Below are 18497 nucleotides of genomic sequence, written 5' to 3'. Positions count from 1 at the left end.
CCACCACTGATAACAACAAGGAGTGATCAGATTGGTACAGGCTTCACCTACCTCTCACCTAATTGACTCCCACCACTGATAACAACAAGAAGTGATCAGATTGGTACAAGCTTCACCTACCTCTCACCTGATTGTCTACCATAACTTATAACAACAAGAAGTGATCAGATTGGTACAGACTTCACCTACCTCTCACCACCACTGATAACAACAAGGAGAGATCAGATTGGCACAGGCTTCACCTACCTCTCACCTGATTGACTGCAACAACTGATAACAACAAGGAATGATCAGATTGGTACAGACTTCACCTATCTCTCACCTGATTGACTACCATAACTTATAACAACAAGAAGTGATCAGATTGGTACAGACTTCACCTACCTCTCACCTGATTGACTCCCACCACTGATAACAACAAGAAGTGATCAGATTGGTACAGACTTCACCTACCTTTCACCTGATTGACTCCCACAACTGATAACAACAAGGAGTGATCAGATTGGTACAGACTTCACCTACCTCTCACCTGATTAACTCCCACGACTTGTAACAACAAGGAGTGATCAGATTGGCACAGACTTCACCTACCTCTCACCTGATTGACTACCACGACTTGTAACAACAAGGAGTGATCAGATTGGTACAGACTTCCCCTACCTCTCACCTGATTGACTCCCACGACTTGTAACAACAAGGAGTGATCAGATTGGTACAGACTTCCCCTACCTCTCACCTGATTGACTCCCACGACTTGTAACAACAAGGAGCGATCAGATTGGTACAGGCTTCACCTACCTCTAACCTGCTTGACTTGGTTATTTCTGACAGGACAGAAACGGCAGAGGGGGGTTTAGTTTTCAAACTAACACACAGCTAACGGAGTGATCAGATTGGTACAGGCTTCACCTATCTCTCCCCTGATTGACTCCCACAACTGATAACAACAAGGAGTGATCAGATTGGTACAGACTTCCCCTACCTCTCACCTGATTGACTCCCACGACTTGTAACAAAAAGGAGTGATCAGATTGGTACAGGCTTCACCTACCTCTCACCTGCTTGACTTGGTTATTTCTGACAGGACAGAAACGGCAGAGGGTGTTTTAGTTTTCAAACTAACACACAGCTAACAGGACTAACTCCCTGACAGCAAAGTCATGGCAAAAGTGTGGATACAGTCAATTTGACAAGTTTCTTACAGAGTAAATAAATAAGGGGCAAATTAGTATCTTTTGTCTAAAGATAAGAAACGTTCAGATGTTTAGTATCAGATTTTATATTATTTTTCAAATACTTAAAGAAAAAACAATAAGTGTCATCTCTCATCTGAACTGAATGGGAATCGACAAGAACTCCTAAATATACCTCCAGTTTTCCTTATCCTTCCCCCAGGTTAGACAAGCGATGTAAATGTTCAACCCATTAAAGAGCATCCTGTCACAGTTAACATAATTTTGTTTGACCAATTTCTGAAACCAACGGGTATTAGGTGTTTCACTTAAGTATGTAGTTATACACATCCTGCTGAACAGCAGTTAAATCAGGACAATGTTATGCATTTCTTTTTCTATATACCGAGTACACCATGATTGTGACCGTAATTGTTTTGCATATAAAAAATTCAAATCAGAAAAACAAATGCCAATGCAAACATTCATGAAATACACGAACATTGCATGTATCATTGCAGATAGCAACTTATATCAGACACTGAATTCAAAAGTAATAGGGCTTCAAACTCCGAAACAATTATATAATTACTTCAAAAACACTGTCTACAGTTCTGAAGAGGGACGTGTGTTAATAACAATCACCCAAATAAAATTAATGATATTAAAAATAATTTCCTTTTTTTTCCAGAATTTTTCTTGCAAGGCGAATGCATCAAATTCATGCAATACGCAATCTGCAACAGACTTACTTTCATTAGCTTATTGCCTCCATACCCAGTGCTGAAACCTGTTGTTTCCAGACAGTGTTATATCGTTAAGTTCCCATTTATTCGTCAGTGCTTGCCGACATTAAAACTGTATCTGTATTCTAATCTGACAATATAAATTTAGTCATGGAAAATTGTGTAACACTATCTGTGAACAAGAATGACCCACAACAGGTCGGAATTGCTTACCGGTGCCTGTTTCTTCTCTATTTCTAAACTAGACTGCTGAAAAGATGTTCAATTGACAACAGAAATATTTCCCAAAACTTGAGACCATGGGCCATCTCAGGTTGGACCTAAAGTATTAATATAGCATTACTTGACAATGACAGAAACATTTATACAATGTTTGTTAAAGGTGGTCTGGTGAAATTGAGAATTGTTTGTACCAGTTTTTGTCCTTTTTTCCTAATTGAACCCTATCGCTCTGTTCCCATGGACAGCCACATCGTGCATTTAAATCCACAGAATCCATTTCACCCAAAGATATAACTCTATCCAAAATAAGTTCAAATATCCTTTCACCTGTATTGAAGTTGTGTTTTAAAAGATTAACTCCTTATTCCTTTGCTGGTCCTGCCCCTCTGTCCCCAGCAGGGAGACATCCTTCACTTATACCAAATTAACTCCTTATTCCCTTGCTGGTCCCGCCCCTCTGTCTCCAGCAGGGAGACATCCCTCACTTATATCAAATTAACTCCTTATTCCCTTGCTGGTCCTGCCCCTCTGTCCCCAGCAGGGAGACATCATAGTCCATTTATATAAAGTTAAGTTCCATGGGTTCATGGATGCTCCTTGCGTAATTAGGTTAAAGTTCTTTTACACATTCTGAACTATTAGTCTGTTAATGGAAAAGTTGATAACAGACAGCATTAACTGGCGAGACTCCGTTGCAAAAACACATGCAAAGGCTATTTAGGCCAAGTGAGCTTATAAAATGGGTCTGTGTTGTAACCTCAACCTCAAACGCATACTAAATACAAACAAACATATGTAGCAACAGCATATACAACATGGCTCACATAATCAAATGATTTCATGAAAAACCATTTAACACATTTATGTTTTGTCTTTTTAATGCTGGGAACCAATATCACAAAACCAAGAAAAATTATTAAAACAACTTCAAAGTATTGAGTAATGGAATTTAAAAACGATGTAGATCACTTACAAAGATATGTCAGACATGGAGATTCAACAAAACCATAAGGCTTTTTTAAAAGTTTTAAGATATGCAAACATAATATAACTTGATGTACAAGTCTTTTCTGGTAGTTCTGATATTTTGTTTTCTCAGCTCCTGCAGACAATACAATTGTTTTTCAGTTCCTAGATGTCTGGAACAGAGCTGCACTCTACAATGTAAAGCTAATAGGAGCTGCATGAATCTTCAATTAGCATGGAAATTTGTCATAATTATATTATAGTTTATGGGATTTTGGAATAAAGTTTCTTTTAGATTTCAAGCACCGTCTTCAGGTTTTAATTAAATTGGCATTGCAGAAAAAAATGTATTTGAAGTCGATTGAACAGTTCAACAAAACTATATAAAGGCTTCAATGTAATGGAACTTTCAGTCCCCTATTATAGTAACCTGACACAGAGATTAAGAGACTGTTTGTGTAGGAGAGGCTGAGACACTGCGGCGTCGCCAGCTCTGCCAAATCACCATACATGTACTAAGACATCAAGAACTACTACAGCCAGTTAACCTTACTGAAATCAAGAAATGGGAAGGAAATCTAATTCTGGTACCCACTATACCTCCCTAAATACCATTGTTGTGTACAGCATTATATATGTTGGGCTGTTGAGAAATGTATAGAAAGATAAAGAGGGAAGATATCATGTTATTGATTCTGCTGGTATAGGTCTGTCAGCCACATGGTTCCTTGCCAACACAGCAACCTTTATATCAGCACAGAAGCAATTTATCTTTTATCAACATTTCCATAATTTTCAATATTTCTGAATTACTGCTAATAATGTTATTACAGTTCAAGTTGATCTTTGCAAACGAAATGAAAAATTGTTTTCATCAATGACACGAAAATAGAAAGAAAAAAAAAGAAAAAAATTACGATGCACCCGAGTACACAATGGCTTCTTGTATATATAAACAAATATCTGTAGATCTAGCTGACTCCCTTACAGCGCCAGGATATGTAAGAGATCCAAAGGCCTGATTAGATCACCTGTTGTTGTTTTTTAAAATTCATTTTAACTGGTAAAACATGCAAAAAATTTTGAAATTCAGTAATATGATATTGTACATGTTCCTGTAATTCCATATAGTATGGCTAAAATTTGTGCACCTAATTTTCCAATTTCAACAGTTGTGCCACACTTTTATGGCCTCCCCTACAAACTATCTTTGAATCTCATTGGCTCCTGTATGAAGTTAGAATCTGTCCACCAATGATTTCGGCAATTGTGCAATGCTTCTATGTCCCACAACAAAATGTGATTCCTTGACCAATGTTTCATAAGAAATGTAGGCAAGTTCTTGTCATCCAAATTTCAGGAGTACTCATCAAAAGGTAAAGCACTTTACAATCTGCCCTAATCAGGGCAAGGTAAAGTTGGACAGTTATTCGTTATTCGTTATACGTTATTCAAAATTTTACAGAAAAAATGCTGTAAAACAGATGCCGGTGCACGGATTTTGAAAGGTTGCACGTACAGGGTGTGCCAATGACAGCATTCACACCAAGTTTCATTAACATTGAAATTGGAACTCACCCCGAGCTAGGACCAGGAACATTGAATTTGAACAAAATCTCAATTTGACAATTTTCGGGTATAGGGTCCCAGGGGGTCTAGAAACCATGCCGATGCACGCTTTTTGAAAGGTTGCACGTATAGGGGGTGCCAATGACAGCATTCACTCCGAGTTTCATTAACATTGAAATAGAAACTCACCCCGAGCTAGTAGCGCTTTTTAGGAAAGGTTGACGGACGGACGCTGCGGTATGGCATAAGCTCACCATGGTCCTAAAAACATGTAGCCGCCTATCGGAAAGTAAAGTTAGACAGTTATTCGTTATTCAATAACGGCTTATGCCAACGTTATTCAATAACGAATAACGAATAACAAATAACTGTCCAACTTTACTTTGCTCCTAATCAGCACATCTTTCTGTTTCAAGTTGAATACTCTTAGCTCAGGGATCATCTTCAATACTTTGGTGTATGTCTGTTATACATTTGTATTTAATTTTAAAGAGCATCCTTTCAAAAATTCACCTTTTCCCCCCTTAATTGATTCCCTCCCTCTCTACAGGGGGCTGTATCATTTCCATTTTGGTTGTACAAAATAAAATGCCATTGTCCTAGGGAGGCTTCAAACAAAATGTAATGAGAGCCTCATTTTTGACTAGTAGTTTTAAACTTTTGAATGAAAAATTGAATGAACAATGAACGTTGTATGTGTTGTAAGGCAGAAACTAACTTGGCCTTTGGCCATTTGAATTTAACAGTTACATCTTGTATAGATTTTTACTTCATGTCTGAATTTTTATAAAATACATTAAAATATTAAACAGAAATTTTCAGAGCCATAATCAATCTAGCTGTTTACCCGGGGCTAAACCTCTGCATGCATCCTTGCATGTCTTGAATAAGTCTCATAAAATTTTCTTTAACAGGGATCATGATGCAGATGATTTATCTATTGTAAAGGATACTGGACTAAATTTGTGTCAGCTCTAATTTCACAGTAAAACAAATCGATGGATTCAAAACAACATCTAACAGTGCTGGTCAAGTGACAATTTTTAATTAACAATATCAAAACCACAAACTTAACATGGCATCAACTGGTATTCATACCATAGAAATATAATTCAATGTAATCAAAGGTGTATCACTGTACTTCATCATAATATTTTACTTAAATAATCGAATTTCCAGTTGATGTTGATTTGGAAAGTGTACCTTTCACCTGTACGTGTCAAAATAATGAACCGCCACCAACATTATTAGTAAACGTGCAGCACTTGTGATAAGGAAGTTAGATACAAAACAAAAGTCAACACCAAGCTAACTTACGATTCCTCCCATATAGTTTCCATTCCACCACTGAAAATCCAACATTAAAAGTAACAAACACCTAGGATAGAATCACATTTGCAGATAGAAAATTTGTGAATTTCGTTTTCATATCTAACAGGCTTTAGTCCTGTGAATGCCGCGGCAGACTGTTCCAGACCTACGGGCTTAGCCGAGCTCCAAGTTAATGGAAAGCACTAATAGACATACAAATTTAATATTCCAGATTTAAGAGACTATCTGAAATCCACCATTGCAGCAAGGAGGTTGCTTTGTTTGGAATCATAATTTACATTATTCTTTAGCCTGAAAAGCAATATCAAAATACAGCAATGTGACCTTAAAGAGCTGTAATAAACAGTCATCAGACAGCTTACTGTGGGTAATAGGCCATGAGAGAGCATGCTCCATTACGGTATATTAATTCAATTTTACGATAATTCTCAGCTTATGAAATTACTGCACAGTATCTTTGGCTTAAGTGGTCTTTTTATCAAACATAAAGGCAAATGATTTCTCAGAGGAAGTCTATTCAATGTAATAATTGCTGAAATATTTATGGATAAACAAATGTCAAAGACTTTTGAGAATTACTAGCTCATGTGTACTCAACAAAACCGCTTCCAAAATTGTATTGGTGCAGACTTACTTTAGTGCATTGTCTGTCTCCATTGCACTGCAGGAACCAAAATTTAAAAGATTAAAACACTCAAAATTAGATAGAAGTCTTACTGCCAATTACACTGCCAATTACTGCATAGATCTTAATTTAGCAGGATCACAGATTTTCATGGATTTGTTCCCAGCAACAAGTGTGGGTTTCACAGAACTAACTTTTTTATAAATAGTCTTAACTATCCATCAGAAGTAACAGTCAAAAATCTCCAACTTACTTTCTATAAGAAGTAACAATAATATGACCGTTATTGACTTTGTTAGTGCCCTTGGCAGTAAGCAATTTTGGAAAATTACAATGAATCTTCAAAATTTCTCTACAAATAGCCATAATAGGCACTTTTTCCAGTAATTCAGTGAATTATGAAAAGATGAGATGTTTGAACCAGACAAAATATTAGGCAACTTTTAAGCTTATTAGCTCAAAAAAATAAATCCTTACTTATATATATACTCTCTATCAATAGTAATTGGTATGGTCTAAGGGTAGACGACCTCTGTGTAACTTGACCTCTGTAGATGGTATGGTCTAAGGGTAGACGACCTCTGTGTAACTCAACCTCTGTAGATGACTTTATTTTCACAAGCGATAAAGTTTCACGTTGATTCAGAAGGAGCTACATTTGTAAATTTTAATTATCCTCAAATATAAAATTTCTCAGAAAATATCATCAATATGGAAATTGCAGCCTCTTAATCACTAAATTCAAGAATTCCAGAATAAAATAATAATAAATAATAAATAATAATTTGATGTTCTTATATACCGCTTTATCACAACCTAGTTCTTAGGTCGTCTCAAAGCAGTTCACAAATTATTATCCGTGGTTATAGGGCCTTTGCAACCAGCCAATATCTTTCTCAACTCCCTGAGGAGCATACAGCAGGAGCTGCCATTTCAACACTAACAGCTAGCATTCAACAATTCTAGCACTGCCCAACCACATACTAATTTACAGCTGAGTAGACTGGAATAAGCGGAGTAAAGTATCTTGCTCAAAAATACAACACAGAGCCGTGCCGTGACTCGAACCTGCAACCCTTCGGTCACGAGCCCGGTGTCCTACCACTAGACTACCGTGCCTCTTTAATAAAACCTATAGACAAACAATGAAAAATAAAGAACACACGAAAAGCAATAGCCATAACACACGAGAGTTCATCTGTCATACAAATTGCCTGAATGTAATGTACGTATATATGTATGCATTCCATGAGGGCTTTGGCCTAAGTGAAATATATCTATTCCTAGAAAAAACTTGTGCTGTCTGAGACATCAGACGAACAGATGAGTGGTATTGCTTTTATGACATTTATACTGTTGTTCTTTATAGGGTTATTGTATTTTATACAAAATATAAGTCGTCATAACCTCATATTCATGTTCAATATTTTTCCCGAAAAACCTGAACCGGGCATTGATGTCAGACAAAACAACGTTACCATAACTGAACGTGCTTCAATGTTCAGAAACTCATTTTTGTTTAACTTCGACGATTTGATGGTTGGATAACAACCAATGAGTTCCAGTCAAAAAGAGGTTCTGGTTACTGGGTTAATACAACAATTTGTTTTATTGTGATGTTGAAAACAGAATATCATATTCATGGCCTGACTGTTTCATAATAGAAAGATTCACCAGGTGTGTAACCAAGCAACCTCGAGACTCTGGTAAAAAAGCTATGTAACAATTGTCAGACAGACAATTAAAACAATAGATGAAGCGATAACGAATACTGCTTTGTAGGGCGAGATTTACAAAGTTACAAGAAATCTATTTTAGTTTAAATGGACCCTCAGGGAGGCTCTGCTTTTTATCATGATGTACAAAAAGAAATAAAAATCTTTGCTGATCTACAGTGATTGTTAACAGTTATCTTGGATTGACATTTTGAGTCATCAACTGAGTGAAATGTCCTGTTTTATCAAGGGAGTGCTTACACTGTCCAGAACATATCGATGAAGTCGTAAACATGTTGATGAAGACTCAGCTATACTCTTTTGCTTTAAATCCCAGGTTGGCCTCTTATCAATAAAACCATGACAATAGTGTAATACAAATATCAGTATACCCCAAAAATAGGTCACAGTGACTGATTTTTTCCTACTGCATTCTCCAATCCTAACATGTCTCATTCCACCAATAAAAAAGTCGCTGTATTAAACAGTACAGGAGGTATGGCCCAGACAACAGGAGGTATATATGGCCCAGACAACAGGAGGTATGGCCCAGACAACAGGAGGTATGGCCCAGACAACAGGAGGTATATATGGCCTAGAAAACAGGAGTTATGGCTCAGACAACAGGAGGTATGGGCCAGACAACAGGAGTTATGGCCCAGACAACAGGTCGACCTGTATATTAACTATATAAGATATGACTTGGTATATTAGTTAATTCATTCACCATACCTTAAATTTACCCACAGTTACAGGCCAGTAGACTAATTACACCTACAAACCAAGACTTTTGAAACTATAAGGGGCACCAATAACATCAGGATTGGTAGGATATACCTACATCTTCTACTAAATGCATCTACAACGCAAGGATTGGAAGACTATATATATATATCAATGCACCTACATCCCAGGTGGCTTGAAAGTCTAAATACAACGCAATGCTTGCTTGGCTAAATTTACTTACATCATCAGCCTTGGTGGGCTAAATGTATTTGCAATATCAGGTTTGCAAGGCTAACTTAACCCATTTATGCCTAAAGTCACATTTGAACTTAATCATTAATCATAAGACTTGGCAAGTCCATTTTAAAAATATAGGGGTGAATGAGTTAACATTCATCATCAGGCTTAGACTAAGCACACCTGTAACTCAAGTCACTAAGTAGACTTACATATCTGCATCACTAGATAAGGAATGATAAAAATTGCTGATAACATCAGACTTTGTACATTTCAAGAACATTAAGATGTAATGTGCAGTTTAGATGTCTACATGTGCTCCAGACCTACCTGTCTTCTGTATAGTCCCCATAGGATGATCGTCGGGAATGTAGTTTGGCAAGTTCGCTCCAGGCCGAGTTTGTGCTAAGTAAACCTGGACTATTAGGGGGTTGAAATCTGTCATAGGGACAGGGTGTGAGGTACCCCGGGCTGAGAGGGGGTAGTCGTCCCTCAGACTTGGACAGTCCATTAGAGGTGGTCAAAGGCTGAAGTTGGGAAAAGTTGTCATCCTGAACAAATGTCAATGGGTCACTTGGACGTCTAGAACCTGAAACAAAATAAAAGTCAAAGGTATTACATAGATATACATCCCAAGGAAGGGTCAAAGGTCACTTGGAGGTCTACAACCTGAAACAAAATAAAGGTGAAAGGTGATATGAAGATGTATATCCAAAACATAGGTCACAAAGTCATTTGGATGTCTAAAACCTTAAAGAAGAATGAGGTTTAAAGGCCAAACTGATTTAGATATGCAGAACTCTAAGCCAAGGTCAACGTGTCATTTAGATATGGAGCAAAGGTCAAAAGCCACTTTGATGTCTTGAAGCTGTAACTAGACAAAGGTATAGTGACCAAAGTATCATTGAAATAGAATACTGACGTAAGGGCCAAGGTGTCATTGAGATACGTATAACGTAAAGTGAAGGTCAAAAGCTTGTTTTGATGTTTAGAACATAAAATTAAACAAATTAAGGGCCACTTGAACTTGTATGTCAATAACATGAAGCTGACACAGAAAAAATGCTGACTTTGACATCTATAACCTAAAATCAGACGAAGATCCAAAGGTCTATTGGTTGTCTATAACCTGAAAATAAACGAAGGTCAAAGAGCCATTTGCACGTCTGCAATCTGAAAAAGGGCAAACCTAAAAGGATCTCATTTGGGCATCTAGAGCCTGAACCAAAATAAAGGTCACTTGAAATTGAATGTCCAGCATTTGAAATCAAAAGTTAAAAGTTGACTTTGATTTCCAGATCCTAAAATCAAACTTGATTCAAATGGTCACTTCAACATCAAAACTAACATATACAGCACATTTTCATTTCCGTTACTTTATTGAACAGCACCAAATATAGCAATGATAACCCTCGGTGACTTGCGGACATATGCTGACAAGAAAATCAATTAAAACCGCAGGAAATTAATTGCCAGTAATATTTTCAATCCCTTCTTTCATTTAGATAAGTCAAGATGTTACTGTCTTCCTTAGGATAAAAATACCTACTATTTCATGTGTTAAAGTGTAGCTATCTGACAGACATCATGTCTCGGAGCATAAAAGGATCTTAAATCAAAACATCACATAGAGTTAGATTTCTATCGTATAGCTCACAAAGAAACATTAAGGACATAAAACTTAAAGGAATTTCCAACATCACGTTAGACTTCATATAAAGAGCCTGGAGTATGAAGCTCGTATTGTGTAACGCAAGATGTCCAATCAAAACTTCATACATATTTTTTTTATATATACATACATTGTACATGGGCGTCTAGAATCGCCTTTAATTAATGTACATACTGTTCAAAATATTCTATCAAGTATCAGTATTCGTCATACATATATTTTAACAAATAAGCATTAATTCACATTTTTGATATAAAAAATAAACTCCGGATATATATGTATTCTTGTCCATACTCTATTCTAATTATTATTGTATTATAGTCTAGTGTCTGATTTCCAGTTAAGATGGTGAACAGACTTCGCACAAACGTTATTATACGGTAAATATTAGTATATGAAATGCTTCGTATGGTATAACATCATCCAATTCGCCGAATTAAAGTGCCATGTTAGTGTTATAGTTCTAGAGTATGTGTTGATAATAGTGTCCGAGTATAATCTATTAAAAAAAACATTTTCCTTTCAACACCCCCCCCCCCCCCCCCCACACACACACACACAAAATCATGCTTCAATATATCTAGGTGCTAGTTAATATAGTTAATATACCTTGCAATAATACAGAATTAATTTAAACATGTACCAGGAAGGAAAAACTGAGTACTGCATTAAGCAACAGGAGTCAAGAACCATCAAATAGCTAAAGATAGACTTCGAAATATAGCAGGTTTACTCTTCAAACAGATATACATATATCTATATTAGAAGGCAAATATATAAAAAAAATGACAAATGTCTTTGTCTGCACTGTCGTTATTACTTCTTTGCCCATATATCTATTTAGGTAATATGTATCCAACCAACATTTGTTTGTTTGATCCAGTGCCAATATTGGACCATACTGTCGTTATTACTTATTTGCCCATATATCTATTTAGGTAATACGTATCCAACCAATATTGGTTTGTTTGATCCAGTGCCAATATTGGACCCTACTGTCCTTAATACTTACGAGACCTTAATTAACTATATTAGATTTATATATTAAAGGTTCAGATGATTTTTTTTTTTTAAAAGATAGTATTTGTTTTAAGGATGAGTTCTAAATCTCCATCTTTATATAAGATCAATACTGTACATGTTTCATAAATGTTTTTCATATCACTGCTTATAGAAAACTGACAAAAATGTTTACAAAAAAATCAATGTATAGATGTTTATATGAAATCATTGCCCGATATTGTTTATTTGGCCTAAAGATGTTCCTAGATTGTTGTGCCTACCCTAAAGTTTTTATTGGCATTTAGTGATATGCACTGTTAAAGTCAAAACTCCTGCTCTTTACAAGCCTAATAAAAATATTTAAGAAAAAAAAAAAAAAAATGCCTACCTATACTACCTACCCTGTTTTTTCTGAGGATGATAGCGAAATATAATTTTTGGGGTCTTTTAAAATACACGGAATTTAGGAAGATGAAATACAGAAGTATCTCATTATAATGGCCCTCGTTTCCACCTTCACTACCGCCGGTATATTTCAAGGTTACCACTTCCCTTATACACTTCCCTTGTTATATTGCCACCTCTCTTTATAATGCCAGTTATCCTGCACAAAAGGTGCCACTATAATGATGTTTACTGTATCTTTACATAGTTATATTCTACCTCTATTAGGTTTAATCCATACATATTGAAATAGTTATACGATACTCCAAAAGGTGCAACCTTCAAACACTTCTAAAATATAACTGGCCTTGGATCAAAACTTCATTCCTGTATCAAACCAATACTTTTTGTAACAAAATGCTATTTTGAAAGATTAAAAAGTCTGATAAAAACCCTGCTAGACAGAAGATAGCCAAAAATACAGTAAGCATACAAGAGTTTGAATGTCATTAAACATCTTTCATGGGCACAAAACCTAACCACATGGCCAGGATTTTTAGAAACATTTACCCTCTTAATGAAATTTTATCATTTATAACCCCAATAATAATTCTTCCTATTTAGAAAGATTTTAAGTCATCTTATCTCAATGAAAGTACTACAATAGGAAAATATCACAACTCTTAACCCTGAAGAAAATATTACCCTGTAATTGGGCCACAGCATCCTCAGAAGAGACCGTGATGATAGCCGGGCTGTTGCCACTCATACCTAAACATATCATCCCAGTAGAACTGTGACACGGTGACTAGATAAACCTTCTATTCCCTGTCATTAGGAAAACACAACAGGCGCAATAGTACAACATCTCCCGTTTCTGTTAAACGCTCGGAATAAAGCTAGAAAGGGTAGGCGATTGATATACATTACAGCTATTCTGCGACTCGAGTATCAATCTGGATTCGTCTGACGGTTCCCTGTGGACTTTTAACCCTAGAGTTTCCGCCTCTGTACCCAACACCTGCCTGTCACAAACTGATCTCCCCAGGTGCCCCGGGGCAAATACACATTTCTGAAGTGACAAATTCCAACTTGGGATTTCTGACATTTCATTAGATTTACTATCCTATTGTGTGTCAACTGAAGGATTCACTCTTTGTTAAGCTTGGAGATACACCACACATTAATGCAAAAATAATATAAAATTTACACAAAATGACATTTTATTGAAAAATAATATGTTACAGCCGTGAAGCCAAATTGCTTTTTACGAAAGAATATTTCTCTTCTATCCAAATGTCAGATTTAATCTGACACAGCCTTAGAAAAGTGTCACAACACACCAATATTGGTATTAGATCAAGGGCAATAACTTTAAGAGATTGGTTATGGATATGATTTCAACAGTAATAGTATCTCCCAATTGTGATATTGGAACCTACTATAACTCTCATAATTTTTGTGAGTGTGTTCTTGGTGTTATTTTACTTGATGTATTTGTAAGAATTTTTCCGGCCAAACAATATAGGTAATTGTAGTGTAGTCTATACATGTGACATTTTGTATCAAAACACTTGAACCATCATTCTAGTGCTGTGTCTTCCATTGGACTGTCTTTTGGGGACTAATACCCTGCTACATTTCATGCAGAAGAGACTTTTCTATTTATACAATAACAGTAACCTTCCCTTTCGGCTCAGGACCTTGGAACATGGGCTATCATAGTAATGAGCACTTTACGAAGTTTCCTGACCCTGACTTTTATCAAGATAACCATAGTATTACACATTTTTATCCATATCCAAATACAGTATGCTTCCCACTCCCCTCTGGAAATTAGAGTCACTGCCTGAAAAATTACAATAAATAGTAATGGTGACCTCGGCCTTGACCTTGGAATCTGTTCAGAAACAAAGTTTCTAGAGTTATGTCAATGAATTGGTTGAATAGTTATAGTGACCTTGGCCTTTGAACCCAGAAATACCATCTCATTTGGCTGACCTTCATCTAAAATCTTTTTAAAAATCTGTTATTAAGTGATGGATCATTGAGAGTGAATATGGACAGGACAAGATGGGATATATTTAGGTTTCAGCTATATTCTCCCTATAACATGGCAGGGACATAAACATAATACACTGGTATATAGGCTTTAAAGTCATGACACCTAGAAGTGTAACATACAGACAAACGTTGGCAAAGCCACATGTTATGCGCCCAGGCATAAAACAAGAGTATCAGGTGAACTGATGTATGTTCCCCGAAAACAACTTTATTGGACGCTTTCCTGTTTGTAAATTTTGCATTTGGTTAGATTTATGACACATATTGGTAAAAATAGGTTGAGTTTGGAAGAAGAAAAAAACTGTTTTAACATACCTACATGTATATGTGTCTGATATTTTAGCAAAGGGCAATAACTCTATTATTAAGGGGCTGCAGACCCTGAATACGGTATAGTGCACATCATCTTAGTGTAACTGATGTACACACCAAGATTCATGATCCTAGTCCATTCTTAACATGTTTAACAGTTTAAAAAGAAACATTTGATAACGTCCGACTTTCGCACCCCCAAAAATGCCTTTTGACTGCCAAATTATATTATACAGAAAAGGGCTATCTGGAATAAAGTAGCTGGAATCACATCCTTCATCATATAGGGATACTGAATTGTGTATCAATTTGTACAGCCAGAGCAACATTGCAGCAAACCAATTTTGCAATTAAATATTGCTTTTCCTTTAAGTGCTTTGTGAAGAACAAGGCTAAAGTACTGTGACAAGAATATAGAAAATTCTTTTTTCGCTCTCTCTATCTCAATCTCTCTCTCTTTGCCTAGAACAATCTTTATCAATCTTTTTTGCTTAGAGTAGTCTTCATGTCTAGACCAATCATGTTTGGCTGGGATTGACCGAATTTGAAGGCCCCAACACAATTGCTTGGCTTCACCGTAAATGCATCACAATCATGTAGATTCCGATACAAATGTGTTGCCCTCATTATAATAATGCAGGCTCCAAAACCAGCGTGTGGCCTTCACCACAAACTCCGTTGTACAGCATGGATTCGCAGTTGTAAGCCGGTTGTGACCTTAGAGAAAGTTAGATACTGTGAGTCTCATCTTGGTAACACTGGATCTGGGGGCAACGTGCCCGAGTGGTTATAGCTATAGGCGTCTTACCATCTACAATCTCTAGCCCTTCACCATTGGGTTGTTTGGTAACACTATAAGGCGTCTGACCATCTACAATCTCTAGCTCTACACCATTGGGTTGTTTGGTAAAACTGGATCTGGGGGCAACGTGCATGAGTGGTTATAAGGCGTCTGACCATATACAATCTCTAGCACTACACCATTTGGTTGTTTGGTAACACTAGATCTGGGGGCAACGTGCATGAGTGGTTATAAGGCGTCTTACCATCTACAATCTCTAGCACTACACCATTTGGTTGTTTGGTAACACTGGATTTGGGTGCATCGTGCCTGAGTGGTTACGTCTGACCATCTACAATAACTAGCCCTACACAATTGGGTTGCTTGGTTACATTGGATCTGGGGGCAATGAGCCTGAGTGGTTGTAAGGCGCCTGACCATCTACAATATCTAGCCCTTTACCATTGGGTTGTTTGGTTACACTGGCTCTGGGGGCAATGTGCCTGAGAGGTTATAAGGAGTCTGACCATCTACAATAACTAGCCCTACACCATTGTGGCTTTAAAGTCATGACACCTAGAAGTGTTACCAAACAACCCAATGGTGTAGAGCTAGAGATTGTAGATGATCAGACGCCTTATAACCGTTGCCCCCAGATCCAGTTTTACCAAACAACACAATTGTGTAGGGCTAATGATTGTATTGTAGATGGTCAGACTCCTTATAACCTCTCAGGCACGATGCCCCCAAATCCAGCGTTACCAAACAACACAATGGTGGAGTGCTAATGATTGTAGATGGTCAGTCGCCTTATAACCACTCAGTCACGTAGGGTTACCAAACAACCCAAAGGGGTAGGGCTAGAGATTGTAGAGAGATTGTAGATGGTCAGGCGCCTTATAACCACTCATGCGCGTTGCCCCCAGATCCAGTATAACCAAACAACCCAATGGGGTAGGGCTAGTGATTGTAGATCGTCAGACGCCTTATAACAACTCAGGCACGTTGCCCGCAGATCCAGTGTTACCAAAAAACCCAAAGGTGTAGGGGTAGAGATTGTAGATGGTCCGACGCCTTATAACCACTCTGGCACGTTGCCCCCAGATCTAGTGTTACCAATCAACCCAATGGAGTAGGGCTAGTTATTGTAGATGGTCAGACTCCTTATAACCTCTCAGGCACGATGCCCCCAGATTCAGTGTTACCAAACAACCAAATGGTGTAGGCCTAATGATTGTAGATGGTCAGTCGCCTTATAACCACTCAGTCACGTTGCCCCCAGATCTAGTGTTACCAATCAACCCAATGGAGTAGGGCTAGTTATTGTAGATGGTCAGACACCTTATAACCACTCAGTGACGTTGCCCCCAGATCCAGTGTGACCATCTACAATCATTAGCACTCCACCATTGTGTTGTTTGGTAAAACTGGATCTGGGGGCAAGGAGCCTGAGTTGTTATAAGGCGTCTGACCATATACAATCTCTAGCACTACACCATTTGGTTGTTTGGTAACACTTGATCTGGGGGCAATATGCCTGAGTGGTTATAACTACAATCTCTAGCCCTTCACCATTGGGTTGTTTGGTAGCACTATGTCTGGGGGCAACGTGCCCGGGTGGTTATAAGGCGTCTCACCATCTACAATCACTAGCCCTACCCCATTGGGTTGTTTGGTAGCACTATGTCTGGGGGCAACGTGCCCGGGTGGTTATAAGGCGTCTTACCGTCTAAAATCATTAGCCCTACACCATAGGGTTGTTTGGTTACACTGGATCTGGGGGCAACGTGCCCGGGTGGTTATAAGGCGTCTTACCGTCTAAAATCATTAGCCCTACACCAATGGGTTGTTTGGTAGCACTATGTCTGGGGGCAACGTGCCCGAGTGGTTATAGCTATAGGCGTCTTACCACCTACAATCTCTAGCCCTTCTCCGTTGGGTTTTTTGGTAACACTGAATCTGGGGGCAGCGTGCCTGAGTGGTTATAGGGCGTCTGACCATCTACGATCTCTAGCCCTACACCATTGGGTGGTTTGGTAACACTGGATTTGGGGGCATCGTGCCTGAGAGGTTATAAGGCGTCTGACCATCAACAATCTCTAGCCCTACGCCGTTGGGTTGTTTGGTAACTCTGGATCTGGGGGCATCGTGCCTGAGTCCTACACCATTGTGTTGTTTGGTAACACTGGATTTGGGGGCATCGTGCCTGAGTGGTTATACGGCGTCTGACCATCTACGATCTCTAGCCCTACACCTTGGGGTTGTTTGGTAACACTATAAGGCGTCTGACCAGCTACAATCTCTAGCCCTTCGCCATTGGGTTGTTTGGTAGCACTGTATCTGGGGGCAACGTGCCTGAGAGGTTATAAGGAGTCTGACCATCTACAATAACTAGCCCTACTCCATTGGGTTGATTGGTAACACTAGATCTGGGGGCAACGTGCCAGAGTGGTTATAAGGCGTCTGGCCATCTACAATCTCTAGGCCTACACCATTGGGTTGTTTGGTAACACTGGATTTGGGGGCATCGTGCCTGAGTGGTTATAAGGCGTCTGACCATCTACAATCTCTAGCCCTACACCTTTGGGTTGTTTGGTAACACTGAATCTGGGGGCAACGTGCCTGAGTGGTTATAAGGCGTCTGACCATCTACAATCTCTAGCCCTACACCATTGGGTTGTTTGGTAACACTGGATCTGGGGGCAATGTGCCTGAGTGGTTATAAGGCGTCTGACCATCTACAATCATTAGCCCTTCACCATAGGGTTGTTTGGTTACACTGGATCTGGGGGCAACGTGCCTGAGTGGTTATAAGGCGTCTGACCATCTACAATCTCTAGCCCTTCACTATGGGTTGTTTGGTAACACTGGATCTGGGGGCAACGTGCCTGAGTGGTTATAAGGCGTCTGACCATCTACAATCACTAGCCCTACACCATTGGGTTGTTTGGTAACACTGGATCTGGGGGCAA

The 18497-nt window shown here is 38.3% G+C and overlaps 1 protein-coding gene across 4 annotated transcripts in view; it reads right to left on the bottom strand.

The window, feature by feature from the left end:
- LOC110461901 overlaps positions 1-18497 on the bottom strand; it is a 112146-nt gene that overhangs the window by 49657 nt on the left and 43992 nt on the right. For 2 of the 4 annotated variants that reach the window (XM_021515631.1, XM_021515632.1), the window contains exon 5: positions 9641-9899. In XM_021515631.1, coding sequence (XP_021371306.1) covers positions 9641-9899 — 259 coding nt within the window. Of the gene's footprint in view, positions 1-5992; positions 6023-6641; positions 6669-9640; positions 9900-18497 lie in introns of all 4 variants that reach the window. The other 2 variants (XM_021515629.1, XM_021515630.1) reach the window with 2 other exon arrangements.

Source organism: Mizuhopecten yessoensis, unplaced genomic scaffold, assembly GCF_002113885.1.
Source record: "Mizuhopecten yessoensis strain PY_sf001 unplaced genomic scaffold, ASM211388v2 scaffold10703, whole genome shotgun sequence".
Classification (NCBI taxonomy): Eukaryota; Metazoa; Mollusca; class Bivalvia; order Pectinida; family Pectinidae; genus Mizuhopecten; species Mizuhopecten yessoensis.
This window is presented reverse-complemented; position numbering and strand designations above follow the sequence as displayed.